The sequence below is a fragment of the Camponotus floridanus genome, unplaced genomic scaffold, assembly GCF_003227725.1.
Source record: "Camponotus floridanus strain SB8 unplaced genomic scaffold, Cflo_v7.5 scaffold7, whole genome shotgun sequence".
Lineage (NCBI taxonomy): Eukaryota > Metazoa > Arthropoda > Insecta > Hymenoptera > Formicidae > Camponotus > Camponotus floridanus.
Window position 1 is genome coordinate 1518573 of NW_020229838.1, and position 17531 is coordinate 1536103.

The window sequence follows — 17531 nt, forward strand, 5'->3', positions numbered from 1 at the left end:
AACGCGTATACGTAAAAGTTTTACGATAAATATTTGACGAAACCCGGCCCGTTTTACTGCAGTGCAGTTTGACATTTGCTTCGACCCATGATACAAAGCTCGCTGCATTGCTACAATTTATTGCTATTCCGCCAAACTCGGACATGTCGCACTCGGATATATCTGCAATCTAGCATTGCGTCTGGACCGACACCACCATAGAATCGTATTACACATTCTGAATATCTCCGCTCTTGGAGATATATGGGATGCATTACCAGGGCATGCACAGAGTTTTAATCGGATCGCTTTATATGAACTTAGATCTTTAATCGAATTTGTATTTATATTTATTTTTCAATCCGCCGTAGTTTGTAAAGTCGCTTGATTTTTATTTCCGAGCACTTTTGGTACAGGCTCGAATAAATATCGTTCGAATGAAACTCGACAAAAGAGCGACAGACAGGTGAGACTGTCTACCGCATTGATGCACAAATTTCTGCGGTGGTGCAAACCCGTGCAAACTGTACGAACCAACGCGGCCATGTAAACACGTTTTTCGGAAACAAGAGGTGAATACGTTCGTCGAAAATGTGTCATAAAAAAAGCATCTTGTAGCGTTCCCATGATTTAATATTCGATTACGTAATAATCTCGCTATATGTACACTCGTTACAACATTATATCAAGGCAGTATAATAAATTAATAAAAGATAAAAGAGATATACCTCAATTCTTCTCCAGTAGTACAATTAAAATGAAAATCATGAAAATTAAATAAGTAGATTAAAAAAAGCAATTAAATATCCTGCCATTTTACGTATTTATAACTTTGATCTTAAATAAGAAGCTTAATATATATGTATAAGCTGAGATATATAAGAGAAAACCCCGAGCGACGTTATATCTCAAAGAAATTGAAAAATGTAGCACAGAGAGAAAAAGAAGTTGGTCGTAGATTAAAAGACACAATGTCTTAGTTTTTATCTCGCAAATAATTCAGACGTAGCTGAAAGAAAGTGTTAGCGTACGAATTAGGAAATTCTTATGCAACACAATATTATTATCTTCTCTAACATAATAAATACTTTAAGATACAAAGCCATGAAGTGCAATAGTAATTTTCATGTTAGAGTTATCGCGACACTAGCGTTTACCTTATTAGAAATACGCTTTTGCGAAAAGTCCCTGTTACTTGTGTCGTTAATAAATCTTGCAACGTGATGCGAGAAACGGCCGTTATCAAGTCAACGCGCTCCATTAAATCGGATGGTAACAGCAGTTCTTTATTCCCAGCCTCATCTGTAATCTCCGATTTTCGGCGAAGTCGCCAAGCCGTTTTTATGTGATTTGATAAGATTTTGAGAGTCCTTTTCAAAGAGTTTTAAAATTCTTCTTCAAAATAATCGAAAAAAATCTAATGATTAAATGTAAAAAATAAGAATTTGAGGATATGGAATATCAATATCGTTTTCATTATACGAAAATTAATAATTCTTTTCATTTCAATCAAAATTGATTTGAATTATATGTTATTATATGTCTTTGACTGGAGAAGAATTGAACATTTTATTTTTTCTTTAATTTTCAAAAAAATAGTTGAGTCATAAGAAAAAAAATTCTTACTGAGGATTAAAATATTAGTAAAACAGCTTTTCAATTTCTATATTTGTCGACATTTTTTCCGGATTATCGATTCGCGAGAAAGCGGATGACGTTATTGATAATGCAGTAAAATTTGATGAACTGTCCAAAATTAAAGCAAAAGATTGTATTTATAAAAGAAACTAACGATGTGTAAATTTGTGTTCGACTTCCTGGGATATAAACTTGTTAACTAATTTTAACCAATTGCTTCCAATCAGATCTTAAATAGTTCCCTTGACATCTCATATTTTAGATTAATGTTAATTGCTCATGTTATGATATAATATTGATATATATTCGTAATATACAGAACAATAATAATTCTTTAATAAATAATTTTTGTGTGCAATAAATAGAAATTACACGTTTTACCGTCCGAATAATTAAAATCGCATTGAGTTTTATTTATTATCTATCTAAAGAATATATATTATTTTTAAAACTCAGTTGACGTTAAGTTATATGATATTTTATGAAATGTGATGGGGAAGCAATTTTAATGGAGTGAATTTAATCAGCAATAAAATTCTAGATTGATAGAATCTTAAAATATGAATTTCACATTTCTTTCTCAAAATATTTATAAAGCCTCGTGGAGATTAAGTTTTAGTAGACAATGAAACGTTTTGATTTAAATCGTAAAAATATGGCACCAGTTTTTCCAGCGCTAATCTTTGCATTACACAGCCTGGATATGTCATCGTCATAAATTATCATTCGCATTAATACGAGCCGCAGGCGATATAAATCTCGATATATCACTTAATGCACCTACGCAAGTTCGGCTACGCTTATTTAGACACAGACGCTGTTCAATTTCATTAATCAACCGAAAACGCGCGTTTCTCCGCCGAATTAATTATCCGCCATGCCGTTTATTTCGAATAATCGAATTTTCAGCGCGCGACGTCGCAGAGAGACAGAGAAGATTTCGACTCTTGTATATTAAACTAATTTCAACTCTCTCCCTCTACCCTTCTCACCCCCTTTTACCGCAGTTAGTAATAGCAATAAATAAACGGGACGAGAAACAAGCCGCGGGGCACGCGCTATTTGTTATCGATTACTGCCGGGTTAAAAAAAAACAACAACGATACATCGGCAGAATTGTGGGAAACATCGTGATACCGTTTGCCGATTGAAATCGCGAAAAGCCAAACGACATTATAAAACGAGCGCGCCGGCGATCGACCGTTTAATGAAAACACCGACGCGCGTTTTGTTCAGGTTTTTCTCGTATCATTTTTTCTTTTTTTTTTTTCCATCCGTTATATCTCCGCTCTCTAATTTCGCTTGTGTTGCTGCCGCAACCGCCTGCGGTAACAGTTACGCGTAAATAAATAACGGATACCATTGTAAGAGAGCAACGGGATATTGCGCGGTCTATCGATCTATCATCTCGTTGCTTAATTATAGCGGGGCGAGCGGGATTCGATTCAACCGATGGTTACTGATTAATTCAGCACTAACCGCAGATATTTAGGTCGGCTCCGTTGAAAGGTCGCGAGTTCGCCATAACGACCTCACCAATTCGCGTCGCGAGACATTTGTCCTAGTTACGAGGTGCTACAGAGATATTTTATTTATGCATTCGATAGCGAGCGGGATTGCGAAGATGAAGGAAGGGATATCCCTTGTCCCGAGGAAAAGGCATTATGAACAAGATCTTAAAGACATTATCGAGCACGGCGAAATGTCGATGACATAAAAATGAGACGAAAATAAATTTAATCTCGTATAAAAAGATCATTGTATATAGATCACAAAGAAATGCATCTGATTAAATTTTACATAAAAATATTCTTCTCTATATTTTTTTTCGTACGAGATTCAACAATTATTCTCAGAAGAAAAATTCAAACATTGTAATATAAAGAGAAAAAGTTTAAAGATAAGTTTCAAATAACTTAAAATATTCAGAAATCGATTTTTCACATTTAGTTTGTATATAATAGTTTTATACAAATATGGCTGTACAGTAAGCTGTGGTAACTTTTAATCGGCTTGTATGCTTTATTAAAAAGAGATATTTTATTCAAAGAGTTTGCAATAGGAACGACATAAATGATAAAGTCGGAAAGCAATTGAAATAACCGCAAATGTTCTCCCACGCGACAAATAAATTGTAATGGCTAACCACGAATATACGCGGGATGATTGACGGACGCGGATCGCCGAATGCCTCTGTCAAATCTGCAGGTTAAATTAATTAATTAGAATCGTTGTCATGGTACGAAATGACGTGCAGAAGTGCGAGGTAAACCGCTATGCAATCAGATGAAAAGCAAACATAGGGTATATACGGGGTGTTCGAATGAGATCAGCATAATCGAGTAACAGCACGCGACGCGAAATGGCAGCGCCTGGTAATGTAACATTTTGTAAATGTAATCCTAATGTAATAATTCTAAATCCGGGACAATCCTTGATTATTGTACCTAATCTGCATTCATCTATAACTCCATGTGCCGATAATCACGTATCCTATATTAATTGGCGCATAATGAATTAAGTGTTACACTCTTTACATTTGAAATCATATGAACTCGTGAAACTAATGTATTTTTAAATTCGATGTGAATATATATTTGAAATTTAAAAATATTTCACAAATTTATTGGAAAAATATTTAATTATTTAAGCCAAGTTTCAAATTACTAAATAGAAAAATATCATACATCTATATTCAAGATAAAACATACTTCAAAAAAGTCTGTAGATAAATAATTTATCGAAAGAAGAAATTATTTTAGGAATATGTCAACTCTAGAACTCTGAATTATATACGTGCTAAATGCAATACTCTATTTTTTTATAATATTCGATTATTGATCAACTACGCGCTGTTTTATATATATATATATAACTCATTTTCTCATGAAATATAATATCGATTTTCAATTCGGTACGCAAAGTGATTTTTTAAAATGTTTGTTCGGAAGGCGAATGTACAACAGATATATGCGCTTCATATTGAAAATCAGAAAGAATTTCATTATTTTACCGATATGACTTGTATTCTACATAAAGATGCATACATGAAATATAATAATAGTATGCACACGTATGATAAAAGCATAAATAAATGAATATTTTATGTCGTAATCGCGAGCGCGTGCGTCCTTTGATCATTAGCTCGACCCGTGCAGAACTCAAATCGACTAAATGCATTTATTACCATATTCACGATGAAATTAATTTTCATAATTATTAATACACAGTTTGCTTTATGGGAGCAAATTATCTTTAAATGTATATCGGATACAAAAGGAAAATATATAATGGAAAGTCAAAATATGTTTTTTAAATTTACTACGTACACGATGTTTCAAGAAATTAAATTTTGAAGCTCTCTTTTAATTATGTTTTTATTAAAAATATTTATCAAGTTTGTTTCACATTAAAGAAAATGATATTTATTTTTTTTAAATATACATCATAACATATTTTTCATTTACGCGATTATAATATTTTTGGAAAATATTTCAGTCGACTCAGTCAACTATATTCGTCAAAATATTTATTCCTTGTAGTTATCCGATTATACATCTAGTTTTTATTTATAAGTACTAAAATTGTGTAAGATTAAATTTGTACAACTTATAACTCAATCTTTTCAATTTTCGAGAAATTGTCGAGATCAGGCGTGCAAACTTTTAAAGTGTTTTGCAAAAGAAAAAAAATTGTTATCGTAGTCTTTGTTTTAACAAGTTTAGCCAACATTGATAATTCAATTTACGAAAATTTATTTTTATTCTTTCTCGCGCATGCATATCGCGCGGAAATGTAATCGTTTGGAGCAACGGCATTACGCGAACTCATAGTGAGAGCGAAAAAGTTTTACTCGGTGTTTTGAGTTGACAGTACGCGAAGTAAAACCACAAAGAACGAACTGGCTGACAGCAACGCGGTTGCACCGACTACGGGCGTCGGTTGCAACGACACCGACGCGAATCGATCGTGTACATGTAAGGGAGGTTTTTTGTGACTCACATGGGAAGCTGACTGGGGGATGAGACTGAGCGTTGTGCGCGTTATGGGGGTGCCTCGGGGTAGGAACGCGCTGCTTGCAAAAGCAGAGAACCGCCGCCGTTACCAGACCGCCCATGCTGAGTATCAGAAAAACAAGAGCGATGGCGAACCAAGTAGTCTGCATGCCTAGGATCGTCGATGCCTCGGAGTCTGAAATTACAAGGAAAGATTGTTAATCAGATCGGCAAAGTCCGTTCTTTCTTTAAAACGAGACATGCTTTAACTCAAGTATGCAATACACAGTATTTATAAGCATGATAACATTATGATAAAATCTGCACAAGAGAGTGCAATTATTTTATAATTAATTTCGTGAAATAATGAGATATCTGTAGAATTTCGATCATTCTTGAAAATTTTACTTTTGCCAAAAATTTCTTTCAAGAAGAATATTTACATGTTCAAATAATGGATATTGCGGAAAAATAATTGAAGAGTAATTTTTCACTGAGGAAGAGAATATTAGGCGTTATAAGAAATAACATTATTTATAGTACGTTTCATAGAAGACTGTTCACGACACGCGTATATTTTCGACGAATCGAGAAATCGATATAGCGACATATACCTCATGTTTTACCGTTATAGGACACGATACTCGTAAGTAACGCGAGTAATAAAGAAAACCTTTTATGAAAGACATTAAATTTTTAATAAATCGATCGTACACTATGGTGGTTGCGTGCAACGTGTGCGAAAACAATAGCGGGCACGATACACGTGAACTATTGCCGTTTCCGCATTTTGGACAATAAATTCTGCGTAAGTTATTACAATTATTGTCGCAGGATTACATAAAATGAAAAGTCATGTAGCGCAAAAAATCGAAATATTTGTCTATTGATTAAATATGTATTGTTTGCTTTATTATCATGAAATAGCGCGATTAATCGTTTCAAAGTCGAAAGGAGCACGGTATTAATAAAATATTAGTAGGAATTGTTAAATTTCTGCAGCAGCGAGTATTATGCGAGTTTGTAATTTACTCTACCACTATTGCCCATGGATACATAATGAATACACGGCAATTAACCTCAGATATGTCGACGTTCGCGTACTTTTGGCCATTAACATAAATGTTATGTAAATTCGGTTCGCGTTTACAAGCGAAATTGTAATAGTTCCACGCAAACATAAAAATCGAGAAAACCATTACGCTTTGTCATTACGAACAGACGATAAATCGTTGTGGTATATAACTATGATTATCCATCGGGCAGAAAATGAAAAGTCAGAGTCTATTTAAATCCCTGAGAGAAATGAAATTTGCATTTTTTTCAAAATGAATTATGTGAGAATTAATTTTTATGTGAGAATTAATTTTTACATAAATGTGTAATTTGCGACTTGTAAAAATTGAATTCCTTTTAACCGCTTCATTGCGAATTAAATTTGTTTGCATAGCGTGATAGCAGTTTTTGATATGGTATAGAGAATTATTTTTTGAGAAAAAAAAATTCGCGTTCTCTGTTTATTATCTCTTTGATACTTGAAACTAACAGCATGTTTAACTGCACTAAATCATGCAAGATTATATCTCCGCGATCTAAATCGCTTTGCTCATTAAATATAGCGTGTCTCAAAAGATATGTGCACAAAGTTGCTTGATATACGATACAACTTGATGGCGAATATATTGATTTCATGTTAACTAGCACATTATTACCGTCTATATTACTAATTATCAGTATTCATAAAATCATTCTAGCAAGATATGGAGATTGTTAAGTATTTTTTTACGTAATTTTTACGTAATTTATCTAGAGTATTTTAATTCTAGCATCTAATATTACATAACTTTCAAGTCGTCGCTATCGTTTCTCAAACATTTAAAATTTTTAATGAATAGAAGAAAGTTAAATTTTTCAAAAGAGTCGACAGTCAATAATGAAGCAGTAATTAGTAGAACGTACTGGCACAGAGGGTAGAGGTGGCCTCGTCAGATCCGTCACCACAGTGATTCACGCCGTCACAAAGCAGATCCGTCTCGATGCAAAATTCATTCTGAGTGCATCGGAAATCCTTGCAGGTGTGCTCTGCGAAAATGATAGAATCTTTCTTTAATGCATTCCTCTATGATTTATGACATTTTTAATATAAACATATTTCGTTTCTATTTTATTTTATTAAAATGCGCTAATCATATTTCCTGTTTGCATCTTTTTTATCTACATCTTTATTTAATAAAAATGCGGAGTTTAATTAATACGAAACTCATTAAAGGCCGCAGCAAAAAAATTATACATTTTCTTCAACCTGCCCTCTGTGTATCGCACGAATGACCTCATCGAAGGGTTGTACCCCTCGTGCCATATTCTCCGATAGGCGAAACTTCAATGATGGGCTATTTTAAGAACACTCGAGAAGCTTTTCGCGTACAGTCTTTCACGAAGTAGAAATATTCGTAACGTTTTATACATATGAGTATTTTTGAAAAATAACATTTTCGTTATATACAATGAAAAGTTTAAAAAGAAGAAAATAATTTCGTTAATTGAGAGGAAATAAAATATCATAGCAGAATAATGTAATTACTTTTAAAGGAAATCAATTTCTCTCTCTAATAAATTAATTAAATCGACAATTAATCAGGAAATAACGTATACAAGTTATACGAAACATATTGAGAGAATATATTTTGAAAAACTAAAAATAACAGAAACAATATTTTATTCAATGAAAATGTTATTTTCTCTTATTGATTTTAATGTATAGAAATATTTTTAGAAGAAAAAACCGATTACAACATTTACAGTTTTAAAATGAAATCTAAGCAAAAATATATTTTTGCTTAGATATCACTCGTAAAAAATACACATGTTTTATTTCTATTGAATTTCATTCGAATGTCTTTTGCGAACGATATATAAGTTACGCTTAATACATACAATTTAAATATAACGTAACAAATTTAGATCGTACTACGACTCGCTGATATGTTATTGATGGCTTAATGAACAAATGTCGGTGTACTCTCATAAAGAACAAATTTAATGAGATGTCTGATGAGATTGTAGGGTGATACGATTAATTACCTGGTGTGCAATTTGAATATCGGCCCATCTGCCGGGTTACAGTTCATCGTGCTATTTAATATGAAATTACTCGCGATCGAGAGCAGTAGATAAATTCGTCCATTTCGTTTCGCGGGGAAATTAGTTACATCCAGCGAGTATAAAAGCAACTGTCTGAATTAATTACAACGATGAGCCCAGGCAAACGGAGACGTACTCGATATAAAGGCATTCGCGCGCGCGATTTAATTACAACGATCGCGCTTGAAACTCGAGTTCGGCATTAAGCTAATGGCTTCGATAAGTTTACCCTTTTACTAATGAAATCTTGAGTTCCCGTAAATGCTTTGCATACCGCATACGACAAATTAAATTGTTCTTTATTAACATTTAATTTGCAGAAGAGAGAGATAGATAAAGAGCAATGTTTAATATTTGTTTTCTCAAGTGCTTGTGAAAATATTTATTATTTCTCGCAAATTGATTTGCACCGAAAATTTCTCTCGTTAATTATTATTATTAATTTAACGGAATTTGTATTTCTGCTTTGTTGTAATATTATGACAACAAAGTCGATGATCAAATGTGAATCTGTATCATGTTTTATGATAAAATACCTCAAATTTTCGATATTTATGTCTTCTTTTTTTTTTAAACAACTTTCAATCGCGCGAAAAGCGTATTTCTGTCGCATTCTTGGGCATCGAACCGTCGTAATTCTTGAGACATCTGGTCTAATTACGGTCCAACTCGTGGAATGCGAGTAATAACGAACGATAACTTTCACCGCTCCGTGAAAAAGCGCACATTGGACGGCGAAGACAGCGATTCTCCGTGTTCTCTCGCTGGCAATTATAACTCTTCGGGGTCTTCTGGAATCGTAGGGTGGGTGATAAAAGGATCGACGACGATTTTCGAAAAGATAGAGTGCGATAGCGCGAAAAAACCCGCAGACGGTCGTAATTTTATGTAATTTAATAGTTGAGATTCTCCTCTTTTTCCTTCCATATTCCGAACTTTCATGATTCGTCGTGATTTCGTAGTTTTTGCGGAAGTTCAGACAAAAAAGAACCGGAGAATAATGTTTAATAGCGATTAGACGATGGAGAGAATTTTATTCCGATAGCAGGATATGTCAAATGCAGATTCTCTTTCGCGTGAGATTAATAAGATTAATTAATTAATCTTTTTCAGAGATTATAAATAATCTAGCTCTTATCTCAATATTGAAAAAAAAATCGCGCATGATTGTAAATCGCTTAACGTTAATGAGAAGAGAGTGAGAAAGACGGGAAAATGGCGGCATCACAAGCATATATGTACATCTACATCCGCGATAGAGTCAATGTTTAACCCTCTCGGATTGGCCAATCATTTAACATCGGACGGTAGACGCCGTATACACGCTCAAATATGCTCGATACACCGATGAAATTAACAGTCGTGGCTGAGCAAACAGATGCGCAGTCACGCCGTGTCGCTGATGTGCTGTAATACCAAGTGTTATGCGCGCCCTGACACGCGCGTGTACACGCATTTGCACAGGCTTATAGGCTTGGCGGATTCGCACGTGCACATACTGAAAACTAAGGGAATGCTTAAGTGCGGAAGTTGGGAAATTTGCTCGTACTATGCAGGAGCAGACGGAATTTTCGGTGGCGGCATATGAACCGTCTTATCGGGACATCTTGATAATTTTCAGCCCCTTCGACGTGTTGCGCTTAATTATTGACGCGCACTCTGCTTGAATTTGCATTTAACGTCAAATTATAAAATATTAATAATTACCGAACATTTAATATAACATTAAAATTCATGCAAATCCACGATGTGTTTTTGTATTTTTATAGTAGTACATAAATATTCGATGAGCGATGGTAAGAGAAAGATAATGTGCAAGAATAAAAGAAATCGAATTAATTATGTTATTAAACAAAGAGATAAAGCTTGAAAGGTAGTTTCCAAAATTCACTTCTCGCTTTCGAAAAGGATTTCATTAAATTCTGTCCCGAGATGTACTTACACGAGAACATGTAATAATAGCATGCCAACGTTGCATAAATAATGTTTTTGTAATCTATTGAGGAACATGCAATTTTACAACTTGTGGCATATGCTTACGATTTTGTTACACGTAGATTATTAAAAAAAAATGCATTGAACATGATTTTTATCTGAGTACGAATGTTTTTTTAGGAATTTTATTGTAATGTTTTAAGTAGATTAAGGGAGAATTTCTTTTTTAATCTGAAAAATCTAATGTCTTAGGAGTTTAAAAACACACATTTAGAAAATAAAAATTGTAGCTGTACAGGATGTTTCTAAATAAATGTTAAAAGTTTTAGAAAATTTTAGGATTATAACTCTTTGTCGAAAATTTAGGAGTTCTTTTATATAAACCCTTCTATCTCTCTCTGAGAAATGACTTCTTCAAAGGGAGAAATGAAAATTAAGTTTTCTTAATTTTGGTTTTTATTTCATTTTTTAAATATTTATAATTTTGTTTTATTCGCTTTTATTTTATTCTAGAATTCAACTTCTCGTAACTCGAAACTTATGTCATTTAGCACAGTGTTGCATAATCATATATAATATATTTTATTCTTGAAAACCATTGATTTTACAAAAAAAATAAAAGAGATAAAAAAGCTTTTAAAAGAATTAACCTTTCTAACATATATTTTTAAATGATCACATTCCGGTCTATTAAAAAGTTCCAACAGAAAATTGAATAGGAGTTGTTAGTTTCATCCTCTTATAACGTACAAGAAAATAAAAATAATCATAAATCCTATTACGAGTGGAAAATATCTACCAAATTTTATTTTTTTAACTTGTTCAAAATTTGAGAAGAAGAAAAAACTAAAAATTTAATTTTCACTTCCCTCTTTGGAAGAGTATATATTCTCCTTAGGGAGAAATATAAGACTATATGAAAAACTTTCCTTCATTTGCGACAAAGAATTATCTTCTAAAATTTTTCGCACTTATTTAGAAACATCCTGTACATTTTGTAATAGAAGGAATGTCTCCCACGTGTTTCGAATGCAAGCGATTCAAGCGAGCGATACTGTACTGTCCAGTTTTCAATTCTAATTCCTTTTCTTTTCCCATCTTTTTCTCGATGATTACGTTCTACTCGCTGTTAAGCTTTTTATAGAGAAATGCATTACGAGCATGTTCGCGTTCTATCAATACTATTAGTAAGAATGACGCGCTCTGCGCGTGGTCCGATATTGCAACACGCAAGCCGATTCTTTTTGCCCTTTACGCACGCAAACCGCGTATATATCTGTCGTTGGCAGGATGTTGCTCGACGATGCTAAAAGTGCGAAACTAATGGACTCATGCATTTCCATTAGCCATCAGAGATTCATTATACATTGATCGCGTTCGATATCGGCCATTAAATCGCGACCACTTGTAGAAGATTCAATTTTCGAAAACAATCTATATGACATTTTATTCATAAGTTAAGTGATTTATTTCCTTTGCATCTATTCTCTAATATTATTCATTAACATCTCTATCCTCTAATATTTATATATATTTTTTATCGAAGAAAAATTGTTACTTTTTTTTTATCATGGATTGCGAAGAGAAATATTATTGCATATAAATCCATCTGGAAACGAATAGAGTTTTATCTTCCCAAAGGCCCGCTCAATCACGTATCTTTATCACTGACAAACTGTTCTTATATCGTAGAAAGCGCACTTGCTCAGAGCGTCAAAATTTGATAAATTATTTTATTGCACGAGAATTGAAACGGGAGGAAACGTCATCTTCGTTTTTACTTACGCTTTCATATTTAGTCTTATCCGCGTGACAATCCGCTCGTAAGAGCGAAGTCGGTGATCGCGTGAGGAGGTTGCATGTTGCTGTTAAACCACAATTGGCGCACGTTTACGATAATGACGCCGATGACGACGGTAATGACGATAATCCCGCGATTCTGTTGCGTCCTATCGTACGAATGACGACCCGATTTTATTGCGACCGATGAATACACGATGAATGCATATTGCTAATTCAATTTTGAAATGATTCGCGAAATGTTGACGAGGATATAAGAGGCAATTTCTTTGACCTTAAAATTTCTAACACGTTGATTGCGGATATTGTATAAATAATTGATTACATAATTGAACAAAAATAATTTTTTAACAAAAAGAATTATTATTTCCCGTAGTTTTTTTTATGAATACGATTCCGGCTTCCAAATTGCTGCATTGCGTCATAATTTTGAGAAATTTCTAGTTGAATTTGCAAAACAATGGGCTATTACGTTTTATTATGTAGGCTATGGCTATAACATGATCAAGTATAAAAAAGCCGAAATTATATTTAACATCGAAAAATAACGAGAAATTTATTCTCTTATTTTAATTCTTTATTTGTTGAATAGTTGCATTCAGGATTATTGAAACTGATAAAAAAAGAATGTTATATTATGCAATGTATGGTAAAAGTATACCTAAAAGTACTTATATCACTGTATGATGATTTATTATCTTTCAATCATTTTATTATATATATTAATGATTAATGCATGATGCTTTTAAAGCTCTATAGTGGTTTCTAAGCCCGATGACTTTGCGACATCACTTTTCCACCTGCATACATAATATATTAGCTTCTTAACATAGAAATTATTTAAAAGCAAAAAGTCTTCAATAAATCACTTTCCACTCATCAGCAAGAAAATAAATGGCCAGAAACTTATTCACACAAACACACACACAAATAGCAAACGAACGCGTCGAAAACGAATTAAATGTCACGAATGTCGTGCACCCGATATAATAACAGTATTCTCGATAATATATCAAATATAGCAGAAGGAATCTTCCATCGTTTAATTAACTTTTTAATGACATTTCCTTGATATATCTTTGGAGAGTTTCATTATATATATATATATATATATATATATATATATATATATTTAATTTCTTCTATCCATTTGTATTAAAAATAGTTATTCAGCTTTCATTTCTTTCCTAGTTAGAAATTTTTCCTTATATGTGCTCACGAGACGCAAAGCTGGAAAAAAAATTATCAGGGGCAATGGGAGGGTGCGGCGCGTTCGCTTTTGAATGCACGCCTATTAATTTCGCAACGACGTTCGCAATCGCGCGTTCCACGGACGTAAAATCTATTCGGAGGGCACGGAGGGAGGGAAAGGGATCGGCGGTTTCGGGTTACAAATACGCCTCGTCTCGTGCCTCGCTCTGGTGGAGGAGAAAGCGAGAGGGTTCGCGTTACGGAAACGTCATGCAAATGCATAAACACATTATTTGCTTATACGACTGGGTGAAATTCTGGCTTGCGGAGGTACGTGGGGACGGTAAACGACGAGGAACAATAAACGCGAGAGCAGAAAGGACACGGTAGTGACGTAGTTCCAGCAGGGAACGGCTTAGGTAATTAGAGTGCTTAAACTTCATCCTCTCGTTTAGAGATGACGTCAAACAAAGGGAAACTTTTGGGAATGTTTCTTCCTCATTTAAATGTCACAATAAACCATCTCTATTCAAATCAAATTAAGATACCACAAATTTTGAGAAAAAAAAGTGTTTTATTATTACGACGAATTTTTTATTAAAATTATGATTTTTTATGAAAATTATTATGAGAAATTATCTAATTTAATGAAGGAAACGTAAGCGTGGGGAGTCCCCTCGAAATAAAGCTGCTAAAATTAGCGTCTGAAATTAAGCTGCGTCCCTGGGCGGAAGGAACCGCGAGACAAAGAAGGGCGCAAAGGGTGTGTTCGTGAGTGCGCAAGAACCATCCATATGGAAATCAGTCCCCTCTCGCCCCCTCACATCTTAATTCGCCGCTCTATCTCGAATGCACGATCACCTCGAGCAACACGCTCACGCGAGCGTGAACCGTTGAACAGGGGGATGAGCGCCTTTGGTACACGCGTGGTTGCATCGCGTACGCGCCCCGCGGTGTTTATTTCGCCATCGTTCCTCCTCGCTTCGCATCCCTAATTTCTCTCGCGCTTCACCCTATTACCGGCATAAGGAGCGCGCGTAAACTTGGCGTTGTCAAAACGCGCTCTCCCTTTCACGAGCGTTAATACGCGTCGCGAATCCTCGATCGGGAACATCCCGCAGGGCTCGTATAATAGCATTACGCGAACTTGAACGGCAAGGTCGAGGCGAGATCGGGGCTCTTTAAGGCTCTTGAGAAGCCTCGCGCGAGCTCGAGGAAAGCTCGGCTTTGAAGGCACGAGCGTGCGAGCGAGCTAATGAATTTCCTTTCCGCGCCGATTGCTTCGAAATTGCTCGTTGCGTCGCCTATTACCGGGCGCTTCGTTAGAGCCCGCTAACCAATCTCAAGACTACGGTAACTGAGTTTCGCCGTGACAGAACTGATTTTCGCACGGTAACTTTGTCGAAAATTTCCCCCCGCGGTTTTACAATTTTATCTTTACACCGGATAAAAATTAAACAGTGCATTAGAGAGAATCCTGCGCTATTTGTCAGATTTTTTTCTAATGTTTCTCACATGATATCTAATTATTAATTGATATCTAAATATTATGATTGTCTAATTAAATTAAAAAGATTAAAAATTATATGAAAAATATTCAGAAAATATATTAAATTATGTTAAAAAGGGAAAATATATTTAAAAAATTAAAAAATGAAATTATACAAAAAAAAAATAAAATAAAAAAGCTACAAGCGCCAATAATAATATTCTAATAAACTAATTATATTATATTCTAATAAACTAATTGCTTGATTAATTTTACGCATTTTTACGTAGCGAGAAACTATGTGAAAAATAGAATCGCACTCTATTTTTACCATTTACTGTGACGATTCAACTTGACACGATTCTCAATTTACGCACTTTGCGCGTAAACTCTCGTTCGTCAGATAGTACCTGTGTCAGGTATGTCGTTGTACCCGTACAGTAAATCGCGCCATAAAACTCTCAAGTTTAAAAGCCACCTCTCGCAATGTAAAATGTTTCTCCGAGTCCATTCATTTTCTCGGCTGTTGCTTCGAGAATGACGCTTAAAAGTGTTACGCGCGAAGCGAAGGTGTCGTTGCGGAGAAACGTAAATATTACAAGAATCGCACTAGCAGAAACACCCGAGAAAACAATGCGGAGTGACTCTCATAAGGGCCAGGCGAAAGTCAATAGTCGTAGCCCGGTAGTGCGGTCGTAAAAGCGGAAAAGAACCGTCTTTTCGAGTGAATCGCGATCGTACTTTTCTTCGCGAAGGCCATCCGATCAGAGAATCCTGTACGAGTCCTTCATTCATAAAATGCATCGCGTGTCTGTAACGTTACATGTGATAGGGGTATCATGTTATCGAGGTGCAACAACCGTGAACCGGCAGTCCGGGGGTTAATGTCCGCGGCTGATCGAACGTGTCTGACATCTTGCGCTTCCACGCTTGCGTCTGAAATAAAGGGAGTGTCAAACGGGTCTTATCGCTACTGTTTAAGATCGTTTATAGGCATTTAAAGATGAAAATATTAGTTCGCGATAAAGTGATCGTTAATGCGTGAATTTAAATTTATTTAGTCGTTTAAAAAAAATTAAATTCTTTCTTTTGAAAAATGATACAAATGTCAAACAAATATTATTAATACTTTATCCTTTTGATTATAATTTATGTTTTTGTGTAAAGTATAAATATCATCTTTGAATAAAGTAGCTGATTTTATGTGAATTTCAAGTGCTTCCTCGAAAATTTATGGTCGACATGGAACATTGAAATTGATAGAATCACTCGTGCTAATTTGATAATGTAGAATAGCTTCAAACAGATGGATTAAGCTACGAGACAATCAGCTAGCACTATAATGATTGTCTCCGTATTGTCAATCCGTTCTATCCGTAATGGAAATGTCTTACAAGTCGCAACTTCGTGTACATTTTATGTCAGTGTCGCGGAAGACGGAACCGGATTGACTTTAATGTGCGGATTAAAGGGGGCGAATCGAAACCCCGTGGATAATCCTGCCGGGACATAGTCAATTAAATCGAAGTGAAGACCAGAAGAGCTAAAGATCCCCATCGGAATCCTTGGAATCGCTCTTCAGGATTCAATGTTATCCCTGACCGACCGAATTTCGTTTCATTTTATCGCTCTCTCTCTCTCTTTTGTTCGTGCATTCCGACAATATTTATTGTTAAAACAAAAAGAAATTACCTTTTTCCATTGGATTGATTCGTTTTGTACGAATCCTTGAGCGCACGGTTCTTTTTAAAGTCATCGAATCGAAAGCTTTTGCTTTACCCATGAAAATAAACACAAGCGGTTTTTCGTTGAGATTACGCCGACTTTAAAGGTATTAACGGTTTTAGGCGCAATTCATACAGACTGCGGGTCCAATTTAGTCGATACATTTTTGCGAAATGAAACGTAAGCAGGAAAGTATATATTTTTGTTCTATATTTTATTGATTCGGATCGCGCGCCAAAGATACAGGTTGAAATAATTAATTTAAATTCTTTTATACAAAAACATACGAGAACATTTTTTTTTTGTAAAATTACAAATACGAAATATCAGAATCGATACTACGGTATCAATTTTATACATTTCGTACTAAAATAATAGAAAAATATTTCTGTACAAAAACTAACGATGTACAGGTATTGATTTGCAGATTTGCGCAGATTCTTTTAAATGAAATATAAAAAAATGTCCAGAATATAAAATGTTCTTTAATTTTTAAATATTCTTTGCTTTAAACTCTAACAGTCTGTATTTATTTTATATTGGTTTTATATTTTTTCTGCAGAATTTTATCCGTTTTACTTCAATTTAATCTATGCATTTCATTACTAAAAATACAATTTATTTTATTCGAAGTAAAT

General features: G+C 34.4%; 1 protein-coding gene and 1 long non-coding RNA gene across 5 annotated transcripts in view; one reads left to right on the top strand and one right to left on the bottom strand.

The window, feature by feature from the left end:
* Positions 1-17531, top strand: part of LOC112639522 — a 166183-nt gene that overhangs the window by 28582 nt on the left and 120070 nt on the right. The gene's annotated exons all lie outside the window — the stretch shown is intronic.
* The window catches only part of LOC105255861, a 169528-nt gene that overhangs the window by 6996 nt on the left and 145001 nt on the right, over positions 1-17531 (bottom strand). For all 4 annotated transcript variants that reach the window (XM_025413753.1, XM_025413756.1, XM_025413754.1 and 1 more), the window contains exons 4-5: positions 7572-7694; positions 5620-5808 (exon numbers count right to left, since the gene is read on the bottom strand). In XM_025413753.1, the coding sequence (XP_025269538.1) occupies positions 5620-5808; positions 7572-7694 (312 nt within the window). The remainder of the gene's footprint in view (positions 1-5619; positions 5809-7571; positions 7695-17531) is intronic.